The sequence below is a fragment of the Corvus moneduloides genome, chromosome 22 (genome assembly GCF_009650955.1).
Source record: "Corvus moneduloides isolate bCorMon1 chromosome 22, bCorMon1.pri, whole genome shotgun sequence".
In the NCBI taxonomy this organism is placed as follows: domain Eukaryota; kingdom Metazoa; phylum Chordata; class Aves; order Passeriformes; family Corvidae; genus Corvus; species Corvus moneduloides.
The window spans coordinates 5,914,267-5,938,028 of NC_045497.1; the positions used below are offsets into that span (position 1 = coordinate 5,914,267).

General features: G+C 50.5%; 2 protein-coding genes across 3 annotated transcripts in view; one reads left to right on the top strand and one right to left on the bottom strand.

Moving 5' to 3' along the window:
* Positions 1 to 21: 21 nt before the first annotated feature.
* On the top strand, positions 22 to 6,085 carry SLC66A1 (solute carrier family 66 member 1). Its single transcript, XM_032131366.1, has 8 exons — positions 22 to 447; positions 1,083 to 1,270; positions 1,866 to 1,995; positions 2,475 to 2,562; positions 3,613 to 3,761; positions 4,506 to 4,598; positions 5,001 to 5,186; positions 5,459 to 6,085. The coding sequence occupies exons 2-8, from the start codon at positions 1,101 to 1,103 to the stop codon at positions 5,555 to 5,557; spliced, it is 915 nt and encodes a 304-aa protein (XP_031987257.1). The 5' UTR covers positions 22 to 447; positions 1,083 to 1,100; the 3' UTR covers positions 5,558 to 6,085.
* Positions 6,086 to 8,360: 2,275 nt separating this feature from the next.
* CAPZB (capping actin protein of muscle Z-line subunit beta) overlaps positions 8,361 to 23,762 on the bottom strand; it is a 57,242-nt gene continuing 41,840 nt past the window's right edge. Inside the window, exons 5-10 of one of the 2 annotated variants that reach the window (XM_032131367.1) lie at positions 20,786 to 20,927; positions 20,141 to 20,257; positions 13,372 to 13,437; positions 12,265 to 12,341; positions 11,092 to 11,204; positions 8,361 to 9,207 (exon numbers count right to left, since the gene is read on the bottom strand). In XM_032131367.1, the coding sequence (XP_031987258.1) occupies positions 11,102 to 11,204; positions 12,265 to 12,341; positions 13,372 to 13,437; positions 20,141 to 20,257; positions 20,786 to 20,927 (505 nt within the window). In that variant the 3' untranslated portion in view covers positions 8,361 to 9,207; positions 11,092 to 11,101. The remainder of the gene's footprint in view (positions 9,208 to 11,091; positions 11,205 to 12,264; positions 12,342 to 13,371; positions 13,438 to 20,140; positions 20,258 to 20,785; positions 20,928 to 23,762) is intronic. The other variant, XM_032131368.1, reaches the window with a different exon arrangement.

The following is a 23,762-nucleotide window of genomic DNA, read 5'->3' on the forward strand; positions in this document are numbered from 1 at the left end:
GCGCCTGCGCGGCCTCGGCCCGCCCCGCGCCCCGCCCGGCCCCACACGCGGCGGGGCCGAGCGCCCCGAGCTCGGGAAAAAGCGGCGGCTTTGGGAAAGGCAGCGCTGGGAACCCAGAGGGAGTGTGCGGAAAAGCAGCGACTTCGTGAAAAGGCTCACTGACTGCCCGCCGCGGGGCCGTGAAAAACTGCCGGTTGCCGGCAGCTTCCTGAGAAAGCGCCTGAGGCGGCAGAGGAGACCCGGCAGGGTTTGGGACAGCGTTAAAAGAAACCCGGCAGGATTTGGGAGAACTGCGAAAGAAACAGGGCAGGAGTTGGGACAGCGGCGAAGGAAACCCGGCGGGTGTCTGAGGAGTTGTGGATTTGCAAAGAAAAACAGCCCAAGTTTCAAAAAGAGGGGGTTTCCAGGGAAAAATAAAGTCAAATTCCGAACCGCGTCGGTGAGGAGGTGAGTGCCGGTGCTGCGAGGACAGGTTGGGCTGGATTTCGGCTTCTTTTGTTTATTCTCTCCCCTCCCCACCCCCACCTTTTTTCTTCTCCTTTTTTCTTCTCCTTTTTTCTTCTTTTTTTGTTCTTCTTTTCTTTTCTTCCTCTTCTTTTCTTCTTCTTCTTTTCTTCTTAAATTCTTCTTCTCATTCTCTTCTTCTTTTCTTCTTCTTCCTCTCCTCTTCTTCTCCCCTTTCTTCTCTTTTTCTTTTTCTTCTCTTTTTTCTTTTTTCCTTCTTCTTTCCCCCTTTCATTTCCTTTTTTCCTTTTCTTTTTTTCTTCTTTGCCTTTTCTTTTTTTCCTTTTTTTGTTTTTTTCCTCCTCCCTCCCTTCTTTTCCTCCTTTTTTCCCCTTCTTAGTTCTTCTTTATTTCTTCTTCTTTCATTTCTTCTGTTTCTCCTCTGTAGCCAAACCCTGCCGGGCTGCCTCGCATTTCCCACCGGATGCAAACCCGAAGCCAATAAAGGTGTATTATCCACTAACGATCCATTTTTCCAACAGGAGCCAGCTCCCGGAGGAGCCCCAGCCCTGTCCCTCGCACAGATCTATCTTTCCCCAGTGTTATTAATTTTATCTGTATTATTCCCTTCTCCCCAGCGTTATCCCAGCGGTTCCATGGCTGCGCGGCGCTGGAGGGGTCTCCCCTTCGGGAATCTCTCCGACTGCCCCAACGGCTCCCGCTGGATCATGGATGTGTTCAACGAGTGTGCCCAGGACGGCTGGGATGTCGCCAGCGTCGTCCTGGGGCTGGGCTCCATCGGCTGCTTCATCGCTGCAGCCTTCCCGTGAGTACCGCTCCCAAATCCCTGGGGACCGCTCCCAAATCCCGCAGTATCGCCCCCAGATCCCGGCCAGCCCTTCCCGGGGGACGGCCCAACCCGACCTGCCAGCACAAGGTGCCAGAATTATTAAATCCCCCCGGCAAGGGCTTGGCAGGTTTCGGGTGAGGGGAGCCGCAGCACAGCCCCAGAGCCTTGGTGGCGGCCGTGGTGCTGTTGCTGCGCCTGGCAGCCGGAATGTCCCACGTCAGGCACGTGCAGGGCCAGCAGGACAGGTCATCCTGCGGAAGGAATGTCCCCAGGAGCCCTGGGGTGCTTGGAAGTGCTGACACAAGGGTGGCAGAGGGGCACGTGAGGGGTCACGGTTCTTTTGCAACCAGAGGGGAGGATCCTGCAGCTGGGATCATCCTCCCTGCTCCTCCCACAGGGCGCCCGGTGAGCAGCAGTGGGGCTCTGGAGTTCCAGCTGGGGTCAGGGGAGCATGTGGCCTTGCTTTTCCTCCCCTGACTGCTTTGGGATCTACAGGAATCCTGGGGATGGCTGCCAGGTAGCGCTGAACCAGCTGAGGGTGATGTTTGTGCCTCTGCCCAATGCTCTGCAGGCAGTTTTACCAGGCCTGCAGAACGGGCATCATGGACCAGGCTCTCTCCATCTATTTCCTGCTGGGGTGGCTGGGCGGAGACCTCCTCAACCTCATCGGTTCCTTCCTGGCTGATCAGCTGCCCCTGCAGGTACCGGGGCCGGGCTGGCTCTCAAACACCCCAGCTCCAGCGAGGAGGGAGGGGCTGGGAGCTGCTTTATCCAGCACTTTCGAGCCAGAGACCCAAACTGCCCAGGATGCTCCCTCTTCCCCCCCAAGAAATGCTCCTGCTGGGGTTGCTCCCTTTTCACCCCCGGGTGTGCTCCTTTCTCTCCCAAGGATGTTCCGTCTTTCCCCTCTGGGGTCGTTCCCTTCTCTCCCAGGGATGCTCCCTTCTTCACCCCCCAGGTTACTCCTTTCTTTCCCGCTGGGGTTGTTCCCTTCTCCATCCCAGGACACCCTTCTCTCCCGGGGTTGCTGCCCTTTTCCTCCCCGGGGTTGCTCCCTACTCCATCCCAGGACACTCCCTTCTCCCCCAGGGACCCCGGGAGAGGAGGGAGCATCCCTGTGGGACCATCCCAGCCCCCGGGCAGGTCCCTGTGGGTGTGCCCAGCGTGTCCCCTCCTGCAGGTGTACACAGCCATTTACTACGTGCTGGCAGACCTGGGGATGCTCTCCCTCTACTGCTACTACCGGGTGAAGAGCGGGGGCAGAGCGTGTGAGTTGGGGCAGGGCTGGGGTCTCTGCTCCCCTTGGCACTGGGAACAGGGAGGGGGAGACTCCAGGGGGCACTGGGAGCCTGGGGAGATTCCAGTTATTAGATGCCTCTTACTGCTTGCTGGGTTGTTTTTTTTTTTTTCCTTGGGTGATTTGGGCCCTTAGGAGAGCCAGAGCCAACAACTGGCTGGGCCTGAGGCTTCTGCAGACCCTACAAACCCTCCACGGTGTCCAGGCTGAAAATACCCCTCCCCACTCCCCCATGAGCCTCACTGGGCACAGAAATAAATAAATCCTGGGAAGTAAATCCATCTGGGAGCTGGGAACCACAGAACTCCTGACTCAGGCAGTGCTGGGAAGCAAAGGGGGAAGTTTTCAATTGTTTCGGGGTCAGTGCTCCAGCCTTGACAGGGAAGTTCCTGTCTGTTCAACTGCAGTGAAAAGGGAACCTGAGCAGCTCTGGCAGGGTTTAAACAGCCAGAGAAAACAGAGAAAATCCCTTTTCCAGCACTGCTGAACCCCAAACACGGATAATTATTTAACTTGGTAAAGACATGTAAAGTTATTAGCCACTATTATCAGTTGATATTTGACCCATCAGATACGTAGTTTTGTTAAGCTGGAGAGCTTCTTTGCTGAATATAATCACTAAAAAATTACTGAAAAATAATAAATTACTACTAATAAAGAAGCCACAGCAGAGCTTGCTGTGGCAGGGATTTGAGAGTGGCCATCGTGAGCTAAGACAGTGAAATCTTCTAGAGGGGATGATTTTTAAGAGCCCTAAACCTGAAGAAACCGAGATAGGAGCAGTTTCCTCCCTGATAAGGTACAAATTGGCCACATCACTGGGAGATAAATCACATCACTCACCCACAGCAGCCACTGCCCATCCCTTGGTGAGATAAGGGAGAGTTCAGAGGTTGCTCAGTCCCTTGGTGAGATAAGGGAGAGTTTGGAGGTTTCTTCACCCCGAGGGGGTCCTGGCACCCCCGGGGCTGTTGGGGGTTGCTGGGTTCTCCCTCATCAGGCTCTGTCTGACTCCCTGCAGTCCCCGCTCCCATCAACGCAGCCTTTGTGTTCCTCTCCGTGGGGTCCCTGTCCAGCCTCTCCCTCCTGGGCAGTGCCAGCACCGAGGATCCAGGAACCTTCAAAGGAAGGTCTCTGCTGTCAGCTCCTGGGGATGAGCTTGGATCAAAGGTGAGCCAGTTCCTAAACCTGGGAGATGGGATAGAGATCTGCATGGGGATGTCCTGTTTGATGCTGTGATGCCAAAAAACCACCCTGGACCCCACAGTGCGTTTTGGGGTTGGGGGTTATTCCTATTTTAGGACCGACCTTCCAGGAGACTGTTACAGTCTAGGAAGGTGACACTGGAAAGAGAGCTTTTCCAGAGATTGTTCCAAAATTCAGGAAGAGTTTGCTGCAGGATTTCAGACATTTCAGGGCATTTTCACTTCAGACTTCAAGCACTTCTGTGAGCTACTCGAGAGTCAGCAAACCTCACATTTCCCACATCTCTGTTTGCAAACAGACTTTCTCTCAGGTAGCTGCATAGGATGGACATACTGTAAAAAATGTGGTTTTAAGAGACTGTTTTCAGGAAATTTGGAATACTTCTCCCCTTTAATTCTCCTTCCAGTTATCCACATTTATATATATTATTGGAAATCAAACAAGCAAGAAAGTGCAGCAAGGTAACTCAGCTGGCTAAAAGTAAAGGGAGGTTTGCAAAATAGTTTTGCACTGGCAGTAGAAAAGGACCTTTCCAAGCAATGCAAATGAACCCAATTCCTGTGATAACAGACTGCACTGGGTATTTTCCTGTGGCAAAGTGAAATATGATTATCAGCTGTAATTATCTCCGGGCTGTCAGGGGAGGGGGAGCTGGGCACAGCCAAGGCTGGGTGCTCTGAGCCCCTTGTCCCTGTCCCTGCCTTGCAGCCTTTCTCCAGGACTGAAATCATTGGATTTACCATCGGCTCCATCTCCTCCGTGCTCTACCTGTGCTCCCGAGTGCCCCAGATCTGCACCAACGTGAGTGCCCAGCCTGGGACCCCGGGGCTCCTCACGTGGCACTCGAAGGGGGCTGGGGGAGTTCTCCTTTCTCCTCGGAGGGGATTCTCCTTTCTCCTCGGGGGGGTTCTCCTTTCTCCTCTCTGCTCGGAGGTCCCATGCCCCATCTCCCATCATTCCATTCCACTATTTCTCTGTATTTATTCTCCCCTCCCCCCCCCCTTAACCTACCAATATTTTGAGGGTGGGGCTTTCATTTTGTCTTATTTACAAGCCAAAGGGGAACTAAAAGACTCTCAGCATTGAGTCACCACCTCTTTTCTTCTCTTTTTTTAATGCTGGGGGAGAGGATGATTAATATCACTTTGTACAGAGATTTAGGGGAGCTGCAGCCAAGCTCCTCTCCTCTCCCTCTTCTCCCAGTACAAGAGGAAATCCACCAGCGGGGTCTCCTACTTCCTCTTTGCCCTGGTGATGCTGGGGAATTCCCTGTACGGCCTCAGTGTCCTCCTGAAGAACCCGGAGCCGGGCCAGGGCCGGGGTGACTACGTCCTGCACCACCTGCCCTGGCTCGTGGGCAGCCTGGGCGTCCTGGCCCTCGACGTGGTTGTATCCTTTCCCCTGGGATGGGATCCCATCCTGCCAGCAGGGCCTTGCAGGGAGTGGAACAGGCAGGGACAGGCAGGAGGGGTGGGGTGATGCTGCTCCATGAGTGATTTTGTGGTGTTGCACCAGCTGGGAAGTGCCTCAGCCCCTGGTTTGCATTGAGCTCCTTATCCCGTTCCCACCTCTCCTGGCACAAACCCTTTCCTCTGGGTGGTGGCACCCAGTGCATGCAGAGACCCTCCCTGTGAGTGTGCAGAGCCTTGACCTCTCCCCAGATCTCCTTCCAGTTCCTGGAGTATCGGAAAGGACGGCCCGGAACCCTCGAGGAGAGGGATGCGCTCCTCAGAGAGCAGGATGAGAGCCCGGAGAGCTGACAGAGGGCCCTGCCCCGCAGGGATTGCAGGAGGGGGATGCACGTGAGGAAGGTGGCCTTAGGGCCGGGCAAACCGGCCCCTCCATCCTGGTGGCTCCTGGGAGGAGAGGCCCCGAGCCCGTGGGTGACGCGTTGTGCTGCCAAGGCGGTGGCACAGGATGCTGCTGGGACACCTCGTGCCTCTTTGATACCAAAGATGCTTTCAGGATAAAAGGGAATTTTTGGATACCTCAGTTGCTCTTCGCTGCTCTGGTGCCCCACAGCTGAGCCCAGTCACTGCTGCGACTCCTTAGGGTGACCTGGAGCTTCCTTGGTGCTGAAAAATGTGGGAAGAGCCTGAGTGGGGAGGGGACAGGGATGATGGACCTGCCACAGACATGAGCACCACTGTGGCCTCACAACTCCCCACTCAGCTCCTTCCACCCAGGGCTGGATCCAGTGGGGAAGGAGCAGCAGAGCCAAAGTGTTCAGTCCACACCTATTTTAATTGGTGTGGCTCACCCGTCTATAAAACACGTCCTTCCCCACCTGCCTGCCTGGGTTTCATTTTGCTGCTTTACCTGGCAGCTCCTGCCTCTTTCCTAATGAGTCTCACAGTCCCATTTCTCTGACTTCTCATTTTTTGCCTCACCCATGTTTTAATTGCACGGATTCCTTGGTGAAGTTGTTCCATTGCTGTTCCCCAGCCAAAGAGCTGCCTCTCTGCTCACTCTGGTTTTTGGTTCCTGCTGTCTCTCCTTGATGAATTTATCTTCAACTTGATGAGTTTATCCCCAACACTGATGAGTTTATCCCCCTCTCAGGGCCCTGCACTCCTTGACCAGGGAAGGATGGGAAGCAGGGGTGGTCTGGGAAAAGCTGTGTCTCCAGCAGGACAGAGCGGAGGTGTAGCCAGGTTCCCTCCCGTGTGCTGAGCTCTTCCTGCTGGGGATGAGCAGCTCAATGTCCCTGGGAAAACGAGGAAAATCAACCAAAGCTTGGAGACCCTTCAGGAAGAGCTATCACACCTTGTCCTTGTGAAAACAAGAGCTTTCATTTTCCTGCACTTGCTATCAGCTCTTCCTTTTGCTTCCCTTTCCCCTCTCCAGCTCCCTTCTGATACCCAACATCGTGTTCCTTTTGGCTTTAGCGCCCTTATCATTAATTTATGATTCCTCAGCCAGTCCATGACATTTGTCCTTCCCAAGGAAGTCACTCTGCTTTGTCCTCACACCGAGGACAGCAATCCGTGGTTACCCAGCTCAGCCTGGATCTCACAAGAAATGGGATTCCGACTGCTCAGTGCCCACCAAGCTGCACCAGCAGGTTCACTGAAACACAAGCTGGGCCAGTGCTTGGGACTGAGCTGTTTCCAGAAAGGAAAAGTATTTTTCAGTCTCTCTGAGCCCCTTGGACCAAGTGAGTGGGTTTTTACTGGATTAATTCACCATTCTGCCCCTCCAGATTCACAGGCAAAGCAGCTGCTCACCTCATCCTGAAGGCAGCAGGATTTCCTCTCCTGTCTTTCCCTAGGAACTGTAGAACAATTCATACCCAGTACTAATCCAAACCACGAGCAAAGCCCTCATCTCTGCCACTCACAACCCTAAATTACTGTCACATACTGGCTTTTCTTAAACCTCGACAAAGAACCTGTGCCATAAGGAGGAGAGCACACACACACACATTTTTATATATATATATATTTATCCCACACACTGTGTCCCCACAGGCGTGCCCCAAGCACGAGTTAGGTACGAAGTTGATTTACTCTGACTTTACTCAGGCAGGGCAGGAGCAGGAGGTTACACACCTGCAGCAGTCTCGGGGGTGGCTGGAAATTCCTGAGGCTCTCCCTGAGGTTCGCCTCCCTCCAGGTCATCACTGCAGCCCTGTCCCTGCGTTCAGGAGTTTGCAGAGGCAAATGTTCAACCAGAAAAGGCTGAGCAGAAACAACCAGCCCTGGGGGAGAGGGTAACTGAGAACCTCAACAGGAGCCTCCCCCTCCCAGGCTCCAGATCTCATCTCCAGCTTCAAAAGAGGCTTGTCTTGGGGCAGAACCGTGAGACAGCAACCACATCCCAGAGTGTTCCCTGCGGGATCCCAGGGCACTGTCCTTTCCCAGCCTGTGTCCCACAGGAGCTCTGGTACCCTCTGCAGGCTCCGGGTGAACTCTGGCCACGTGCAGGAGTCTGGGGGGGACACAGGTCACGTTACAAGAGCACGTTAATTAATCAATCAGTGTTAATGCCAACAGCCCCCACTTGCAGAGGGCCACACAGAGGGCAATTCCCAGAGCCAGGAGCAGGAGGAGCCCAGCAGATCTTTATGTGCTTCCCCAGTTTTGGCAGGATTGGGTTTGGTACAACCAAAGCCTGGAGCAGGCAGGGAACCCAAAGCTGTGCCAGCTCCCTCTGCCCACCGAGGGCTCAGGAGGCCACGCTGGGGGAGGGTCACAGGTGACACAGGGACCAGGGCAGGAGCTTTTGGGTCAGCACCGATGGGAGGAACCACCCAGGCCAGCACAGCCCCTCTGCCCAGGGCTGCACACACAGGTGCCCCACTTTTCAGCACACCCCGCAGAGCTGGACTGCGCCCTCTCCCCTGAATGCACCCCTTCCACGTCCGCTGGCTGCCTGGAGCATGAATCCCAGCAGCTCCGAAGGGCAGCTGGACCATAAGTGACACGGGTCCAAGCAGCAGTGGGACATCACACCCCCTTCCAGACAAACGCTTCTGGATGTGGGACAAACAACAAACCCCAAGCAACCCTGCAACGAAGGAAAGAGAAACAAGGAGGACACAACCACACACACGCTTCTTCCTGGGATTTTTTTTGTTTTTATTGTTTTAGTCTTTTTTTTTTTCTTTTTTTTTTTCCATTTTTTAGTATGGAGGCTCAAGTATCAGATGTAGATTCAATTTAAGCTTTACAAAAAAAACAAAAAATCAAAACAAAAACCCCTTTTGCATTCCATAAAAATTGACAGAAAAGCGCCTTGGAACCAGGCTATAGAAGAGCAGAACTTTCAGCAGGTCTCCAAATCACCATCTCCTGCACATCTGGGTTACTCAGCATCGTACAACCCCAAGGAACACCCTCTCTTCCCTCCCTCCAGCCAGCCCCTGTGCCCAGCCCCCAAACATACGTGGAATAGATTATTTTTCTTTTTTTTTTTGTTTTTCCAGTTCTTCCTCTTTCACACACCACAGTATTTAATAAATTTTTGTTTTACATTTTTTACACCAATGTAACAAAAGGCAGGAGGGGGTGAGGGAGGAAAAGACAAACAATGATCCGTGGTGATGCATATAAATGGGGGAGGGTGGGGGGGGGGGGAAGAAAAAATAATACATGGACTTCTACAGAAACATAGCCTAAGGTCTCGATAGTAAAATGTGGTGCAAAGTAGGCCTCAGAGACTGAAAAAGTTTGTACAGCTTTATTCATGGGGAGAGGATGGCGCTGCATGGAGAGTATTGGATGCAAATCGTGACGTGACGAACAGAAAAGGGCGGGGGATGATTCTCTACGAAAGGAATCTAACGAGTGCATGGCATGGCTGGTTAGCACGGACAGGACTTTAACTTTGCTGCTTTCTCTTCAAAGCCTCCACCAGGTCGTTTTTAAGAGCTTCTTGTTTTGATTTGTCTGCAAAAGTCTGCACAGACCTGCGGGGAAGAAGGAAAGGTGGGTCAGAGGCGGCGCAGGGGAGGGAAGGGTTGGGAACAGTCCTGGGAGTCAGGAGGAAGGAGAAGCCCCTCAGGCCAGGCTCAGCTCTGCCTGCTGGACCCCGGGAAGCAGAAGGCAACGTGAACACTCAGTGAGAACACAAAGCAAAACTCACTCTGGCAAGGATGGCACCAAAGGCTTCCCCCCCAGCTCCGCTCAGGCTGCCGGAGGGAGATTCCCAACGTTTTGTGTTACAGACTGGAAGAAGCCCAGCATCCCACAGCGAAGGGGTTAGGTGCTCCTGCTCCCCCAGAGAAAACCCAGCCCCAGGCAGGAGAAGGGCCGGGCCAGGGAGCTCTGACCCTTCTGCAGACTGTTCACCCAGGCTCGCCTCGGAACCTCCCGCTGGCCTTTGCACCGGTGGGAAAAGCAGCCAGAGGTTCTGGTGTCCAGTTTGCCTTTTTTTGTACCTTCCCTAAGGAATGAGGGATCAAAGCAGCGGAAGAAGAGCAGAGATACTGTCACAAGGTTATTGCAGGGCTTCCCTTTGTCTGCAAGTACACAGCAAAAGCTCCACCTTTCAGCAATCACCTGGGTTCGGTGCCCTGGGAGCTGCTGTGGAGGAACCTCTGATTTCAATGAGACAGTAAGTAATTTCCACTTTTAGAAAGGCCTCTCTTAAATAAATTGATAGAATGGGTTCTATCAAGAACCAGACTCTTCCAGAGTGGCTACCACAGAGAAGTGGAAGGATGCAGTTGGGTAGGATTTCTCTCCACCTAAACCACAATTCCCAGCCTTTACAGTACCTGGGATAGTGGAAGATCTCCCTGCCCGTGGCAGGGGGTTGGAATTGGATGAGCTTTAAGGGCCCTTCCAACCCAAACCAGTCTGGGATTCTGTGATTCAGAGCGACCTTATTTTCCCTGGTTGCTGTCTCCTGTAAACAAGGCTGCTCTTTGTGGTGGTGATTTTCCTACCATTTTTATAACAGTATTTCCATTCTCTTGCCTCTGGAGACTTCTGCTGCTTTAATAAGAACATATACATTTATATTTGCATTTGTCACAGGCTGCAGTGGTTCTTGGCCACTATCAACAAACTGTGAGCTTCCCCCTTTGTCAGCTGAATGTGTTTGAAAAAACATCTGTAACTCGTTAGAACTGGAGTGGAAGGTTAGGCTGGCTCGGGGTTAGTCACTGCCGTGCGCCCCTGACACTCAGAGCTCCAGAGCAAACGAGAGCACAGCAACAAATCCCCTTGGAGGCTGTGCAGAGCACAAGCAAGTGGAGGCTGGGAATGTTTGAGTGAGCTTGAGCAGGACTGGGTTTCAAGCTCCACGGAAATCCAAAATCCACCAGGCCCATGGGGACGGGCGTGTGGGTGAGCGCACGTTTACTCTGAAGTCATGGGAAGTACCAGTCATTTTTGTTTTCCAAACTGTGAGACTCCCAAGATTTCATTCTGCAGGGAGGACACTGGGATTACAGGGAATTCCTCCACGGAAGTGGTGTACCACAGGTGTAAGAAACTGCTGGTGCCCAAGGGACAGAGTCCCGGGGCTTCTGGATCGGATCAGCCCAATCCAACACCACTCCAGGCATGGGACCACGGGCCCCTTTCCTGCTCCCAAGCCAGAGTGCAAAGTGCTAAATCCTGCCACAGTTCCGAGCGTGAGGTTTCCACGGGGGAGGAGCCAACAGCTGAAACAAGAACCCCAGCGTTCAGAGGCCGCACTGAGAAGGAACCCGGGGCTGAGCGGGCGGCGCCGGGGCCGCTCCGCCTGCGGGATTAGGGGTTAGTTCTTCCCGGTTACCATGCAGGGGCTGGGCTGGTGAGTCCTGGTTTAGTGCTGGCTCACACCTCACAGGCAGCGAGGGTACCTGGATTGGTTTAGTTATCAGGCTGGATGTAGATCTGGCGCTGGGTCAACACTTGAGAAAGTTCCCTCTGCAACTGCTTATACTTTTGGTTGTCGGGAATAGCATCGATAGATCTACAGAGAGCAGTGGGAAACCAGGGAGCAAACAGGGAAAAGAACAGTCAGAAGAGCTCAGTAACACGGAGCTGGGGCTCTGGGAGCCACCAGGGAGGAGAAGGGGACACACACAGGTGAGAAGGAGCAGGGAAAGGCTGGAGGAGCCGGGTGTTTCCATCAGGAGCTGCCCACAGGGCCGGGACTGAGACTGAGGGATGGGGAGACAGCAGAGATTCAACCACAACGGCTCAAGGCAATGCTCACAAGAGAAAGACTCTTATTACAGATTCCCTCTGAGGTTAATAAATGCTTCCTGGCTAAACCCTGCTCAGCACAAAGGAAACTGAGGCTGTTCTGAGCTGGGCTTGCGGCAGAACAAATATTTAATTAACACATTTTTCTCTCTTCTTCCACATCTCAGTGTGTGAGAGAAGAGCAGAGCATTTATTTGTGCCCTTTGGTTATTCTACATTACCCCACTGTGCTGGGAGGTCCCTCTGCACTTTACAGAGAAGTGATTTGGCATCACAGTTCTGTGCTTTCCTCTGTGGGCATGAGAATTACCAGCTTGAGATTTCCATGTCCAATTCCTGCCCAGGAATGAGCAGGGATTGAAAAGCACAGCACAGTTTCCCTCCACAAAGGGCAGAGGGAATTTAATCTCTTCTCATACACTGTATTTTGACCAGTGGTATTGAGAGAACAACAGAATTTAAATCAAAGTCTAAATACCACAAACCACTCATGTCTTAACTTAAGTCATGTCATGACTTAATTCTGGGACTGTTTTTAAGGGTAGCAGAAAGAGAAGACAGAATTCAAGTGCAGCTTGCAGGACTGTGAAGAATAAAACTGATGAAAAATAATCTGAAAGTACAAGTGTTAGTCGGGCTGTTTCACTCCCTGTGAGGGAACAAGGGATTAAAACATTGCTTCAGGTTTCTGCAGTAGAAGAGTTCCCTGAACTCCACACAGCAAATCCTGTCCCAAAGCACAGGGAGGGGAAACAAAAGCAGCTCAAGGCTGAGGTGGCACCACAGGGATGGGAAGGGTCCCCCACCCACTGCAGCTCCCTTACCTCAGCCCATTAACGATGTCCTTTGTTTTTCCAAAATAAATCTCATTCAGTGTACTTCTGATTTTGTTTTCCATGTCCTGGGAAAAAAAAGTAAGACAGCAGCTCTTTAGTCACCTCAGCTGCTGGCAGGGATGGTGCAGCACTGGCGTCCCTGTGACCACAACACCCGGAGCACCCCCAGCACTCAGATTCCCCCAAACCCACAGGGACCCAGCCTCTCTGCCCCTGTCAAAGGCTTTGTTCCTGCTCCCTCCTCCCAGCCCATCTCTCCGGGCTCGGACCTCTCTGCACCACGAGAGGGCAGCTTCTCTCCAGCATTCCTCGTTCTGCTGAGAAGGAAAACGCCTCTCGCCCCAGCCTGCCCGTGCACTGGACGGACTCCAAGTGCCAAGTCAGTCCTTCAGGATAACCAACAGTCCACAGTTCTGTGCTGAGGGGTGACTTTGGGTTTTTGACTCGTTCCTTAAAGCTCCAGGACAGAGCTCTGAGAGAGATCTTGTAACAAAGCAGCTTTTTTTTTGTTACGTTGCTTTCACTCAAGCAAAAAACTTTAAAAAGGGATCCAAAAAGTAGCAGCTGCCTTTTTTTAATTTCCCAGTTCCCTTAAAAATGCATCACAGTTGAGAATTTCCTCCTTTCTTGGTTATAACCATCAAGGAAATGTGGAACACCTTCACTCAGGACAGAGCAGTGAAACAGCAAAGTGGTGCTGCACCTTCTGAGCAGCTGCCACAAAATCCAACACTAAACCCAATCCCAGGGGACTCCATAAGCACTTGACACACACTGAACTTTCAGTCCAAGGGACAGTGGTGTGTAGCAACCTGACTTGAAATAATTCTCCCCAAAAGTGGCTGCAGAAGGGTGGGAAGTTGTTAATTAGTGCTCAGGAAAGGAACACCCATCTCCCAGGAGGTCACTGCAGAGCTGGCACAACACCAAGGGCAGAGGGGTGGCTTTGTACCCACAAACAGCTGGAAGTGATGGAAGGAGAGCACTGAGCCATCACACACCGAGCAACAACAGGAACGAAAAAGTTGTTTGTAAAGAGAAAGCAACAAAATTCTGAAGGATGGGGCCAAATCTGGGCAGAAGAACCTCACTCACCTCTACCAAGCGCCCGATATTGGCTATGTGCGGAGAGGAGTCACTCACAGTCTCGTCCTTCTCCATCTGCAAAGGAAAGCACAGACCCATCTGTCACAGGAATCCGAGAGCAGTGTCCAGGAGCGGTGGGGGAAGGGTCTCACCAGCTCCTCCAGTGTGCAAGCAGAGGAGAACACGGTGAGGAACTGCCAGCACTTGCCACGGGCACATGTTGGTAACGGAGATGTGGTGGAATAAAAACCAGGAATCAAAACAACCCCTGCTCAGACAGACCCCACAACAGCCAAGGGTCTCCTGCAGGAGAAATTCAGAGCTGGAACAACTGAAGTGGACAAAGACCCCAGTGCCCTCAGTGAACAGGACACAGGTCCCTGAGGCAGGTGAGATCTTTCACCCCAACATCAGAACTGGGAGCTGGAACTGCAGCTGCAACACTCGCTTGATTCCATCTGACTTCGCCTCATGGAACATCCATGCCATGGCCCTCCATGGTCTGTGCTAAGGGAAAGTCCATCTTCCCCAGTTCTTGAGGTGAAAATTGTGGCCAAGACACAGCCAAGCTGTTGAACAACGAACATCAGACCCAGGAACCTCAGCAAGATTTGCTGAGGCAGCATGAAAACAAAACTGGGAGGCAAATGTAGTGGGAAGAACAGTCTTCAAAGGGTTTTACTAATCCCACTGAATTCTCTTATCCATCTGTTCCTATCCCTCCCTCAGGGCAGAGTTTAAAAATCTGGGCCAGCTACAGGTTTCTGCTAATAAGCCAAGTCTGTAACAGGCTTGGGGAAGCGTGTAATTTAGTTGGACCCCCGAAGGCAAAAGATAACCTGGAAGAGAGGGAGAAAGAGCAGCAGGACGTTTAATTGTGCCTTTAGACTGTTTACATGGAGTGGAGACACGCTGCCTGGAGAAGGGATCCAGCTGCAGTGCAGGGACAGTGTAAACCTCAACTACACAAACACACACATTATGGGCAGTTTGGGAACCATCAGCAAATTGCCCAAATCTGGGGCAGCTGGGAGCTGGCAGTGGGGCAGTTACTGCCACAGGCTCCCTGCTGTGCCTCCTCCACACCTGGACAGGCCCAGCTCCATGGTAAGAAGCAGAATCTGAAAATAGAATTAATTTTTTTTGAAAAACGTGTATTATTACATCTCCATAAAAACTGCTGCCAGAAGGAAAACATTTTTATGTGCTCTGGAAGGCCAGATGTTACGAGAGGCTGTTTAATGGAGTGCAGAGTCAGGATCAGCCATGTCCTACAAACAGTTGGGTTTTGTTGAGTTGTTGGGGTTTTTAAAGGTTCCTTCCGGTGGCTGGCACTGCACAGGCTCCAGCAGCAGCAGGACTTTTGCTGCTTAAATACAGGGGTTGGTTTGCTTCAAGAGGGAATTCCCTCTGTAGGCTGATGTTAAGGAGCAGCTCATCTCCCCACTGTCACTCCCCACCTGCCTGCTGGGCTCAGCCAAACCCCAGGCTGAGCCAAGTCCCGGCCCAGTCCCAGCCCAGTCCCGGCCCAGTCCCAGCCCTCCCGCGGCAGATCCAGGGCCTGGCTCCCCCGCCTGGCTCCCCCAGCCATCTGCTCTGAGTCTGACTCACAGGGAAACTCACTCCTCTGGGATAGCTCGAGGGCTGGCTGGTCACTTTGGATGTTTCCTGCACGGAATAAAGCAGCTGTCTGGGCTTTCTGTAAGCGTTATTTGGAGGAATAATACCAAGAGAGATATTGAAGCTGGATAAACACTTTGTTTCATCATGAAAGTGTCTGAAAATACCAGGGAAGGTAGAAGGGAACTCATCCTCCATTTTGCTCTGAAAAGCCAACAACACCCACAGCTGCTCTGGCCACGGAGCAAAGTGAAAATCCCTTTAATGAAACACAAACAGCAACGTGTGCCAAGGGCTCCCAAAGCAGTGGGCAGGCTGAAGGCTCCAGGTGGAAAATATGTGGAATTATTTGGATATCAGTAAGGCAAAATTTGGCCTGTCTCTCCAGCACGTATTTCAAACTATAACCAGATAAATGGAGGTTGTGATTTCTGCAGGGCTTGCTCAGAACTGACCCCATCCCTTCACGGAGATTTGCTCTCACCAATGTAACCAAACACATCCCATTTCCTCTGCCAAACTCTCCAGCCATAACCATGGGCAAACCTGGGGATGCTACACGACCTTTACCTGCCACTTTCCAGACCTCCTCAACTCCTCTGCTCCTTTTTTCTAAACTATTACAGAACTGAACCTCTGTGAAATCCATACGGGACCTCAAAGCCCATCCCATTCCACCACACCTTCCACTGACCCAGCCTGGCCTTGGACACTTCCAGGGATCCAGGGGTAGCCACAGCTGCTCTGGGCAGCCTGAGAGGTGCCAGGGCCTCCCCACCCTCATGACAGGAAAGTGAGGCAGAAATAATTCCCTAGACAACCCCTGTCAGCACATCCCTGCTGTCCCCGCACCCAAACACTGCTCAGCTGGTGATGAGAGAGACTCCAGGAGCTGAGGGGGAGCTCCAAGATCACAAGAAGATCCCACTGGTGGAAAACCAAAGCTACAACATCTGGAAGTCGGTGGGATGGGCCTTTCCATGAAAGCTGCCCTTGATGGAAAGGGATGAGTCTCCTAATTGCCCAGGGATTTCCCTGTGATGATAAATGGCACAATGGCTCTGCTGGGGTTTCACTGAGCAGCAGCAGATCCCAGGGCAGCTCTTCCTGCTCACAGGGACTGCTCAGTTTGCACAGCCCAGCCTTCATCCAGCTCTGCGAAACCTCCTGTCCTCGCTAGAGAGTGTTCCAAGTTCAAAAATCAACATGTCTGTGCTACTTTAATCCCAAATCTCAGGCCTCACTTCCCTATGACTTTACATCCTCCCCTTCCCACATCTCCAAATATACTGTAGGTTTGGAGCCAACTTCTTTCTCAGCAAACTCACTTCCTCAGGGCTCATCCTGGCTCAGGAAACCCACACACAGGTTCTTTGTGCACGAGGACAGCTCAGGAAGGCACCTGCTCGTCCTGCTTGGGAGGAGGGGGCTGCAGAAGCCCATCCAGCAAAGTGCAGTGCTGACTGTTTGCCAGGAAATGGGGAGCCTTTACCTCTCCTTTGCATGAAGTGAAACAGGATCACACAGCTGCTCTTACCTTAAATAAAAGTGCAGCCTAATGAAAGCTCAAAATGCAGCCAAAGCCGTTCGGAGCCATGGTGAACGACATAAGCGATTCCAGTGTACACAAAGGGGACAGGACCCCGAAATCTGCCAGGGAAATCATCTACCAAACATCTGGCTTCAATCAGGAGGGGTGGGAGGTACCTGCAGTCCCCAGAGAACGTGCAAGGTAATTGAAAAGCTGCTGGCACGTTTCATTTCCCTGCAAGTCTTGCTCTCTGCGTCCTCTCTGGCAGTATTTATGGAGAACAACATTTGTTCCTAAAAATTACAGCCAAACTGGGCAAGGGAGAGTCTCTGCCCTACAGGGGCACTGCTGCAGCCAGGACCTAATGAAGTGTCCAGTGTGAGGACGTCACTTCAGCTGTAACTCTCCCGAAGTTTTCAGGGCAGAATTACAATCCATGGATCCTGTGTGCCTGGAGCTGGCTAAGAATCGATCTCATCCTCTCAGGGTAAGTTAATACCTGCACATACATAAAGCAATTATGCATACAGATAAATTATATAAAGGAGTGGATGTGACAACACACAGGGGTCTGTGTTGCACACTCCTGTGTGTGTTTATACACCCACTTCTCTACTGGATCAGGACAGAATCTGGAATTCTGTAATTGAACTGATAAAGCAAAAACCTGAAATTCCAAAATCCGCCAAGTGAACTAAATCAAAGCTACAACAAGGGGAGTTTTCAGCTTCCTAAAACAGGCTGAATCCTCTATGTATAAAGGCTGAATCCCTTTCCTTACTCTGTCCACTCACAAATGTAAAATGTTTGTTTCCTCCTAGAAACAGAGACAACTCATACTGTAGCAGATGAAAAATTGCACTGGGAAAACCAAGGAAAAGTAATTCAAGGCACTGGAAGAGAGATGTCAACTGCCAGTGTATGAAATAAAATAGACACAGGCCAGGGATGTGACCTTTGAGCAGCATCGACCCAGGAGGTACCACCACATGGCCCCAAGGCAGCTGCAGGAACACTCCAAGAGACTGCCAGAATCCTGGAATGGTTTGGGTTGGAAGGATCAAAGCTCATCCAGTGCCACCCCTGCCATGGGCAGGGACACCTTCCACTGTCCCAGGCTGCTCCAAGCCCTGTCCAGCCCGGCCTTGGACACTGCCAGGGATCCAGGGGGCAGCTACAGTAACAAACACAGTGTCTTGAAGAGAGAGGAAAAAAATCATTCTCAAGAATTCAGTGCAGCATTCAGGAACAGCCCAAGTGGAGCCTTGCAGGACCGAGTCTGGGGATATTCAAGAAAGGCAGAGTTTTTCCAAATGGTCTTGACCAAAGGCAACAAAAAGCCCCTGTTTGTGCCGGGTGCAGGGCAACAATCTCCCACCTCCTGGAAGTGACTGCGCAGACCAGCCATTCCCAGACCCTTATTCCAGCTCCAAGCTCAGCTGCACCACGTGGCACTCCCTGAGCCGTTCCTTTGGCCTGCTCCTGGCCACCAAGTTAATCACTCATCAGCACTCACAAAATACCCCCCTTGCAGCTACGAGGCCAAGCTGGTTTCGCAGCAGTGGCTCTCAGCAGACTTCCCTCTGCAAGCACTGCGAGGCTGCTCTGCCATCAGGTTGTAAGCCAGGATATGACCGAGCTTGTGAACACTTCAAAAGCTTCCTCTCAAACACGAGGACATCTGCTACTCTCATTTTAGGATCAAAGGTGGTCAAGTAGCTTAAACGCTGAGTTGACCAAAACCACGTAAATTTACCACGTACAAAGTTTTTTCAAAATATTACTGATATTGCCAAGGTGAAACTGTAACATGCCATCCAAGAGGTAACTAAAACCATGTTCTGGTGGCTCAGTTTGCTGCAGGCTGTATAAAGGGCTGATCAAAAGAGTTGAAATAAAACTTGCAGTCCCTTGGGTGATGTGGCAAACTGGATTTGGGCAAAGCCCAAGCTTTTGCAGTCAGGAGTTTAGTCCAGCTGCAGGTAAATTTCCAGCTGGGGACAAACAGCTCCTCCTCACACAGAACACCTCAAGGCAGAGTGCAGACTGCAGATTTCTGCTGGAATGTGCCCCCCAGGTTCCCCTGTTTGTGCAGGAGCTGTGTGTGCATCCTCACCCTGGCGCTGCTGCGCCGTTACTGACACTGGAACCAGGCCCTGGCTTAATGCACCACATCTGAATCCAATGTTCTGCTCTTAAAATGATGACAGAAGCATGAATCTCCCCACCGAAGCTTTGAGAGGGAAAGTCAAACCAAACAAGGCCCAGCAGCCCAGGCCAAGGTGTACTGAGGACACCCATTCTCCACAGGCCCTTGTTTTCCTTGGCACAGCTCGGGCTCCAGAGGCCACGGCCAGAGTCAAGCCCTTGGCCTGCACTTCACAGCTCTGATTTACAGGATTAGCAAGGCCTGTGATTAAATATTTGTCCGGGTCACCATAACTCGGGTGTAATTACTGCAGAAAGAGTCAAAAAAAAAAGGCTCAAAACTGTCTCCAGATGCCTTTTTCCTTCAGTTGCTTTTCCATCAGCTTCTTCAAGGTCAACAACGTGGAAAGAAAAATCACCCAGGCTGGGGCAAGCTGTGCAAGACTAACCCAATTTCAGTCCCTCTCTGCAATCCCAGACCCTCCTTGCCTTCACCTGGCTCAAACCTGTACAAAACCATGAGGTTTTTAACAGAGTCTGCATTGTCCTTTGTATGGAAAGCCCCAGCCTGCCCTGGGAAGGCTCATAAAGGAGTTTCAGCTGCTGCCAATCTCTCCAGTCACTCATGACCTTACAATGTGCCTCCTGTCCTCCAGAGTTTATTACTCCGCTCGAGTCACTGACTTCCACAGCCCAAAGCAACCCCAATTCATCAGCAGGGAGACAGAAGCCTTTGGCAGGTGGTGGGGCAGGAGCAGCTTCATCCAAGGAAGTCCAGTTCAGGAGATGCTGCCTGTCAGGGACCCAGCAGCACTGCTGAGATCAGCCAGTCTGGCACCTTCCTGCTGCAAACCAGCTCTCAGGAGGCAATCAAAGTAATTAATACTGGCACAAAACACCCAAATGTTTAGGACAGATTTATCTTATTTTTTTTAGGAGATTTTTTAAAATCAGTGTCCTGGTACTGCAGGAAGAAAACACTAAAGGAAGATACTGTATAATTGATGTCCTTAAAAAATCCTACAGTCAGTGCAAAACACAGGTTTGTTCACAGTGGTTTTGCTGGCTTTTAAAAGAGAGACATAAGAAAAGAGGTCATCCTGTACTTTTATAATCCTATTGGAATCTTCCAGTGAGAAAGTGGGCAAATCTTACAGATAAAAATATCTGCAACACGCATGGAAGTATAAAACTCAGGAATACCAAAGGACAAACTGAGATTTACAAGCAAGTCTGAACTCCTGTTGAATGTTCTGTATTTTTAATTGCAAGCTCCACTGTGTCAAGCACAGTTCAAGGGGCTTTCTGGTAATTACACACTGCATTCACCATTTCACTGGGCTGCAGAACAGCAGGAGAAGAGATGTTTATACAACACCTCACAAAACCAATGCTTTTGTGCCTGACTGGGGCTGCTGGGTGTGGAAGTGAGGGAAGGGCTGCCTGGCTCTGCCAGCACCCTGCAGGACACAGCCATACCTGTCTGGTGAGGCTCCCCCCCAGGTTCATGGTACCAGAGCCAGTTTTATTGGTCTGCAGCCACAGCATCACTGTGGAGGTCAGCTTGTAATGGGCAGTGCGGCCACTGGACTTCTCCTGCAAGTGGAAGGGAACAAAAGGGGACAGAGGCAGAAGGTTAAAATCCCTGCTAAAGCTGAATGGGGGCTGGCCTGGCAGACCCCACAAGCAACAGGACAGGTCGGTCTAACCCCCCCTCATACAGCACTGTCTCTTAAAGACAATTCCAAATGTGTACATTCCTCTAATTTTCTCTAATTTTCCAAAGCAAACCTAGTTAGAGCAATTTACCCTCCTATTACCTTGTTTTTATTACCTAATTAGTGATATTTATCTGTAGCCCTTTATGTTAAACCCCCCCAATCTCAGGATCACACGCACAGAAAGTAACATACTTTCAATTCTTCTGGGATTCTTTTTGATTACAGCCCTGACTTATCTCTATCCAAATTGCTTCGGGGCATTTTCAAAAATTAACAGGGGAAAGAAGTTTACAGCCCTGACACAATATTGCATTGTTCAGTAGAACACCTGTGCTCCTTAATTGTCTGGAATTAACTGGGTTTTGTTTTCACTTGCGTGTATCAGCTGCCCCAGAGGCTGTACCTGAACCTCCACCACGTGGATGGAATCCCAGCATCCCTTAATCTTCTTTGATCCATCTCCAGCTTTCTTAATGAGGATCACCCCGGCAAAGCCATGATCCAGATCCCAGAGGTAGACAGAGGAGACTCCACCTTCAAAATACCTGCAGGATGCAATCCAAAGGCAAGTTAAAAGCAAGCAGGACCCAAGCCAGAGTCAGATATTGATAATAATAACAATCATCTTAAATAAGCACAATTTCTAAGTCCTAATACAGGTTATTTTCTTCTTTCAAGACAGCACTCTCTCCCAGTTACACACCCAGAAACACAGCAGTTCAAATCACTTCATAACGCAGAGACTTTAATTACAAAACAACTGCACATTTCTCTGAAGGAGAACAAAGGTCTGGTGAGAACCAGAGCTATGTACAGAATTCTACAGGACTTGAGCAAACAATTCCTCTGATTCCAATTACCTACAACAGCTGGTAAAAGCACGAGCTACAAAGTAGGCTGAGAGTAAGGCTTTATTTTACAATTTGGTCTTTTTTTCCCCCTCTTTTCCCTCGCTATTGGCAAAGTCTGGAAGTTCTTTACAGCAAAGTTCACTAATTAAGACAAAAGGGAGCAAGTAAGTAACTTTACGTTGCTGCCTCAAAAGTCTGTGTGAAGCTGACATTGATTTACTGCAAAGGGAGCAGAACTGAAACCAAGGATCTCAGAAATGTAGAGATGCTGTTGAGGTTTTATTATTCCAGCATCAGATATGGGAAACACGAGAAAATAAACCAGACTGCCTCAATCTCAGGTGTCTGCTGCTAAAAGTACACTCAGAAAACCAAGAGAGCAATGGGATCCGTGGAGCCCCACTCCCTCTGGATGACACTGGTGCAGATGGAAAATGCACTTAATAAAATAATGGTAAGCAACCCAAGACTGCTGGAAGAAAGATGCACAAGGAGTAATTTTGTCTTCTAGAAAACTGGAATTGCAACCCACAGCACTTTACCCCTTCCATTCTCCAGTTACCAAACAGCCATAGGGAGGATGAAGGAAAAGGGAATAAATGCTCTTTCATGGCACACAACTCTCAGATCTCAGGGATGACCATGGCACACAAGGATCACGTGGAAAGGAGGAGAGGCAACTTCATGAACAACACAAAATGTTGGTAGTCAGACTTTTCATTGCCTGCAGGAGGGCAAAATCTCATCATCCAAAGACACAAGGAGCTGCCAGGACTGACAGTCCCCAGCAGCTGAGAGGACCAGGCAGATGAACCTGGTCTGTGCTCTGTCTCTGACTGTCACACACACCTGGGAGTGACCACGGGCTCCTCTCCTGCAAGAGAGGCAATCATCCCTCCCGGCCAATGAAACAATTACCGAACCTCTGTGCTCCCCTCCTTTCCACCCACAGGCCTTCCAGCTGTGAATGGTGCTTAAAAGTCCATTTACTGCACAGTTTGGAGCTCATGTACTACCCCAAAGGACTGTGGACTTGAGCACATTAACCCACCCTTGCCAACAGCCAGGAGAAAAGGCACTGGGAAGTGAATGCCAGCGACACTTTCAACACTTCCAGCACATTCCCTGCCCTCACAGACCAGCCCAATGTGTTTCAAGAGGGCAGAGCTACCAAAGAGCCCAAATTCCCTTTAACTGCAGACATCCAAGCCTCTATCCAAATCAGTGCTGACCTCAGGAGGGGTAAACAACTTCCTGCTAACTCACCACAGCCTTTTATTTGCAATGGGTGGCTCTGCCTCTCCTCACCAAGCTCAGCCCTGCCAGTTCAGGACCCACTGCTCCGTGGCACTTGTCAGCCACTGCTAACACAGCACTGAAAAAGCAAAGCCCTCTTCTGCCCAGCCACGCTAAAGCCAGGCTTCCAGCAGGCAACTTCAACCTAACAAACCAACAAACACCCTTTTTATATCCCCTGGGGAATTCCCAAATGGATTTTGGTTAATGCAGTTAATGGGAATTCCAGTCCTGCAGTGAACCTCAGCTCCAACCTAAGTGACCCCTCCTTTGGCAGTGGGAATCAAAGGCCAGAGAGAAGCAGTTATTGTCCCTTCTCAGAGTGAGATTGCTTAAAAAAAATATATATAACATATTCTTTTTCATATACAGTATCAGTGAATCCACTCAAAATAAACTGGCAGGCACTGAGAACATTACAGCGTGCACAGACAGTTTCCCCATTACCCACTTTACAACCTTGCTACGAGCATGAAACATTAATTAAGAGAGGGACCGAAACAAGGTTTTGGGAAATTTATTCTTACCTACTGTACTTTGATCCTAATGACATGAAACAGGAAAAAAATAATTTTTATGTGGTTCACCTTTATGAGATTTTACATAAAGGCTTTTGTGGGTATTTTAAGAATGTGCTAAAATGTTGTCTGAAACCACATAAAACCATGTGAAGAACCCCCCGCCAGAACCAACAGCGCACACATGGAAACGCTTTAACTGCCTTTGGAGATCTAATGAATCAAATATAGTATTAATATTGTTTTAAATACCAACATGCTATTTCAATAAAGCTGCTTTGCCATGGCCAGACCCAGGATCTGGAGACTGGAACAACAATGCCAGTGATTGAATCCAAGGCACGCCAGGATTTACATTATCCAAAGGCTCCTCTGTGCTTTAGCACTACAGAATCACTCCAAAATCCCCTCCTCCTTCATGGGGAGAAAATAAATAGCACTGACCACTACACTGGATTTCACCTTCCTCACACAGCACTGAAGTGGGATTTCTGAACCCAGGAAAGTCACAGCTGGAGAGGGGAACATTCCTTGGAACCTGTTGGTTTTGGCTTTTTTTTTTTAAAGAAAAATAAAGAGGTGCCACAGGCTAATTGGTCCATAATAGAAAACAGGATGTCAGATTGGGAGGAATTTAAATTGACATTTGTGGACTTGGATTTGCTGCAGGAAGGCTGGGCTTCCTCCAAGAAACCCCTTCACCACGGACTGAAAT

What these genes read in the sequence shown, in the direction of transcription:
- SLC66A1 (XM_032131366.1), top strand. Translation starts at nt 1,101, where the DNA reads ATGGCTGCGCGGCGCTGGAGGGGTCTCCCCTTCGGGAATCTCTCCGAC. An exon ending in TTCATCGCTGCAGCCTTCCC is followed by an intron (nt 1,271 to 1,865) that starts GTGAGTACCGCT and finishes AATGCTCTGCAG; the next exon opens with GCAGTTTTACCAGGCCTGCA. An exon ending in TGCCCCAGATCTGCACCAAC is followed by an intron (nt 4,599 to 5,000) that starts GTGAGTGCCCAG and finishes CTCTTCTCCCAG; the next exon opens with TACAAGAGGAAATCCACCAG.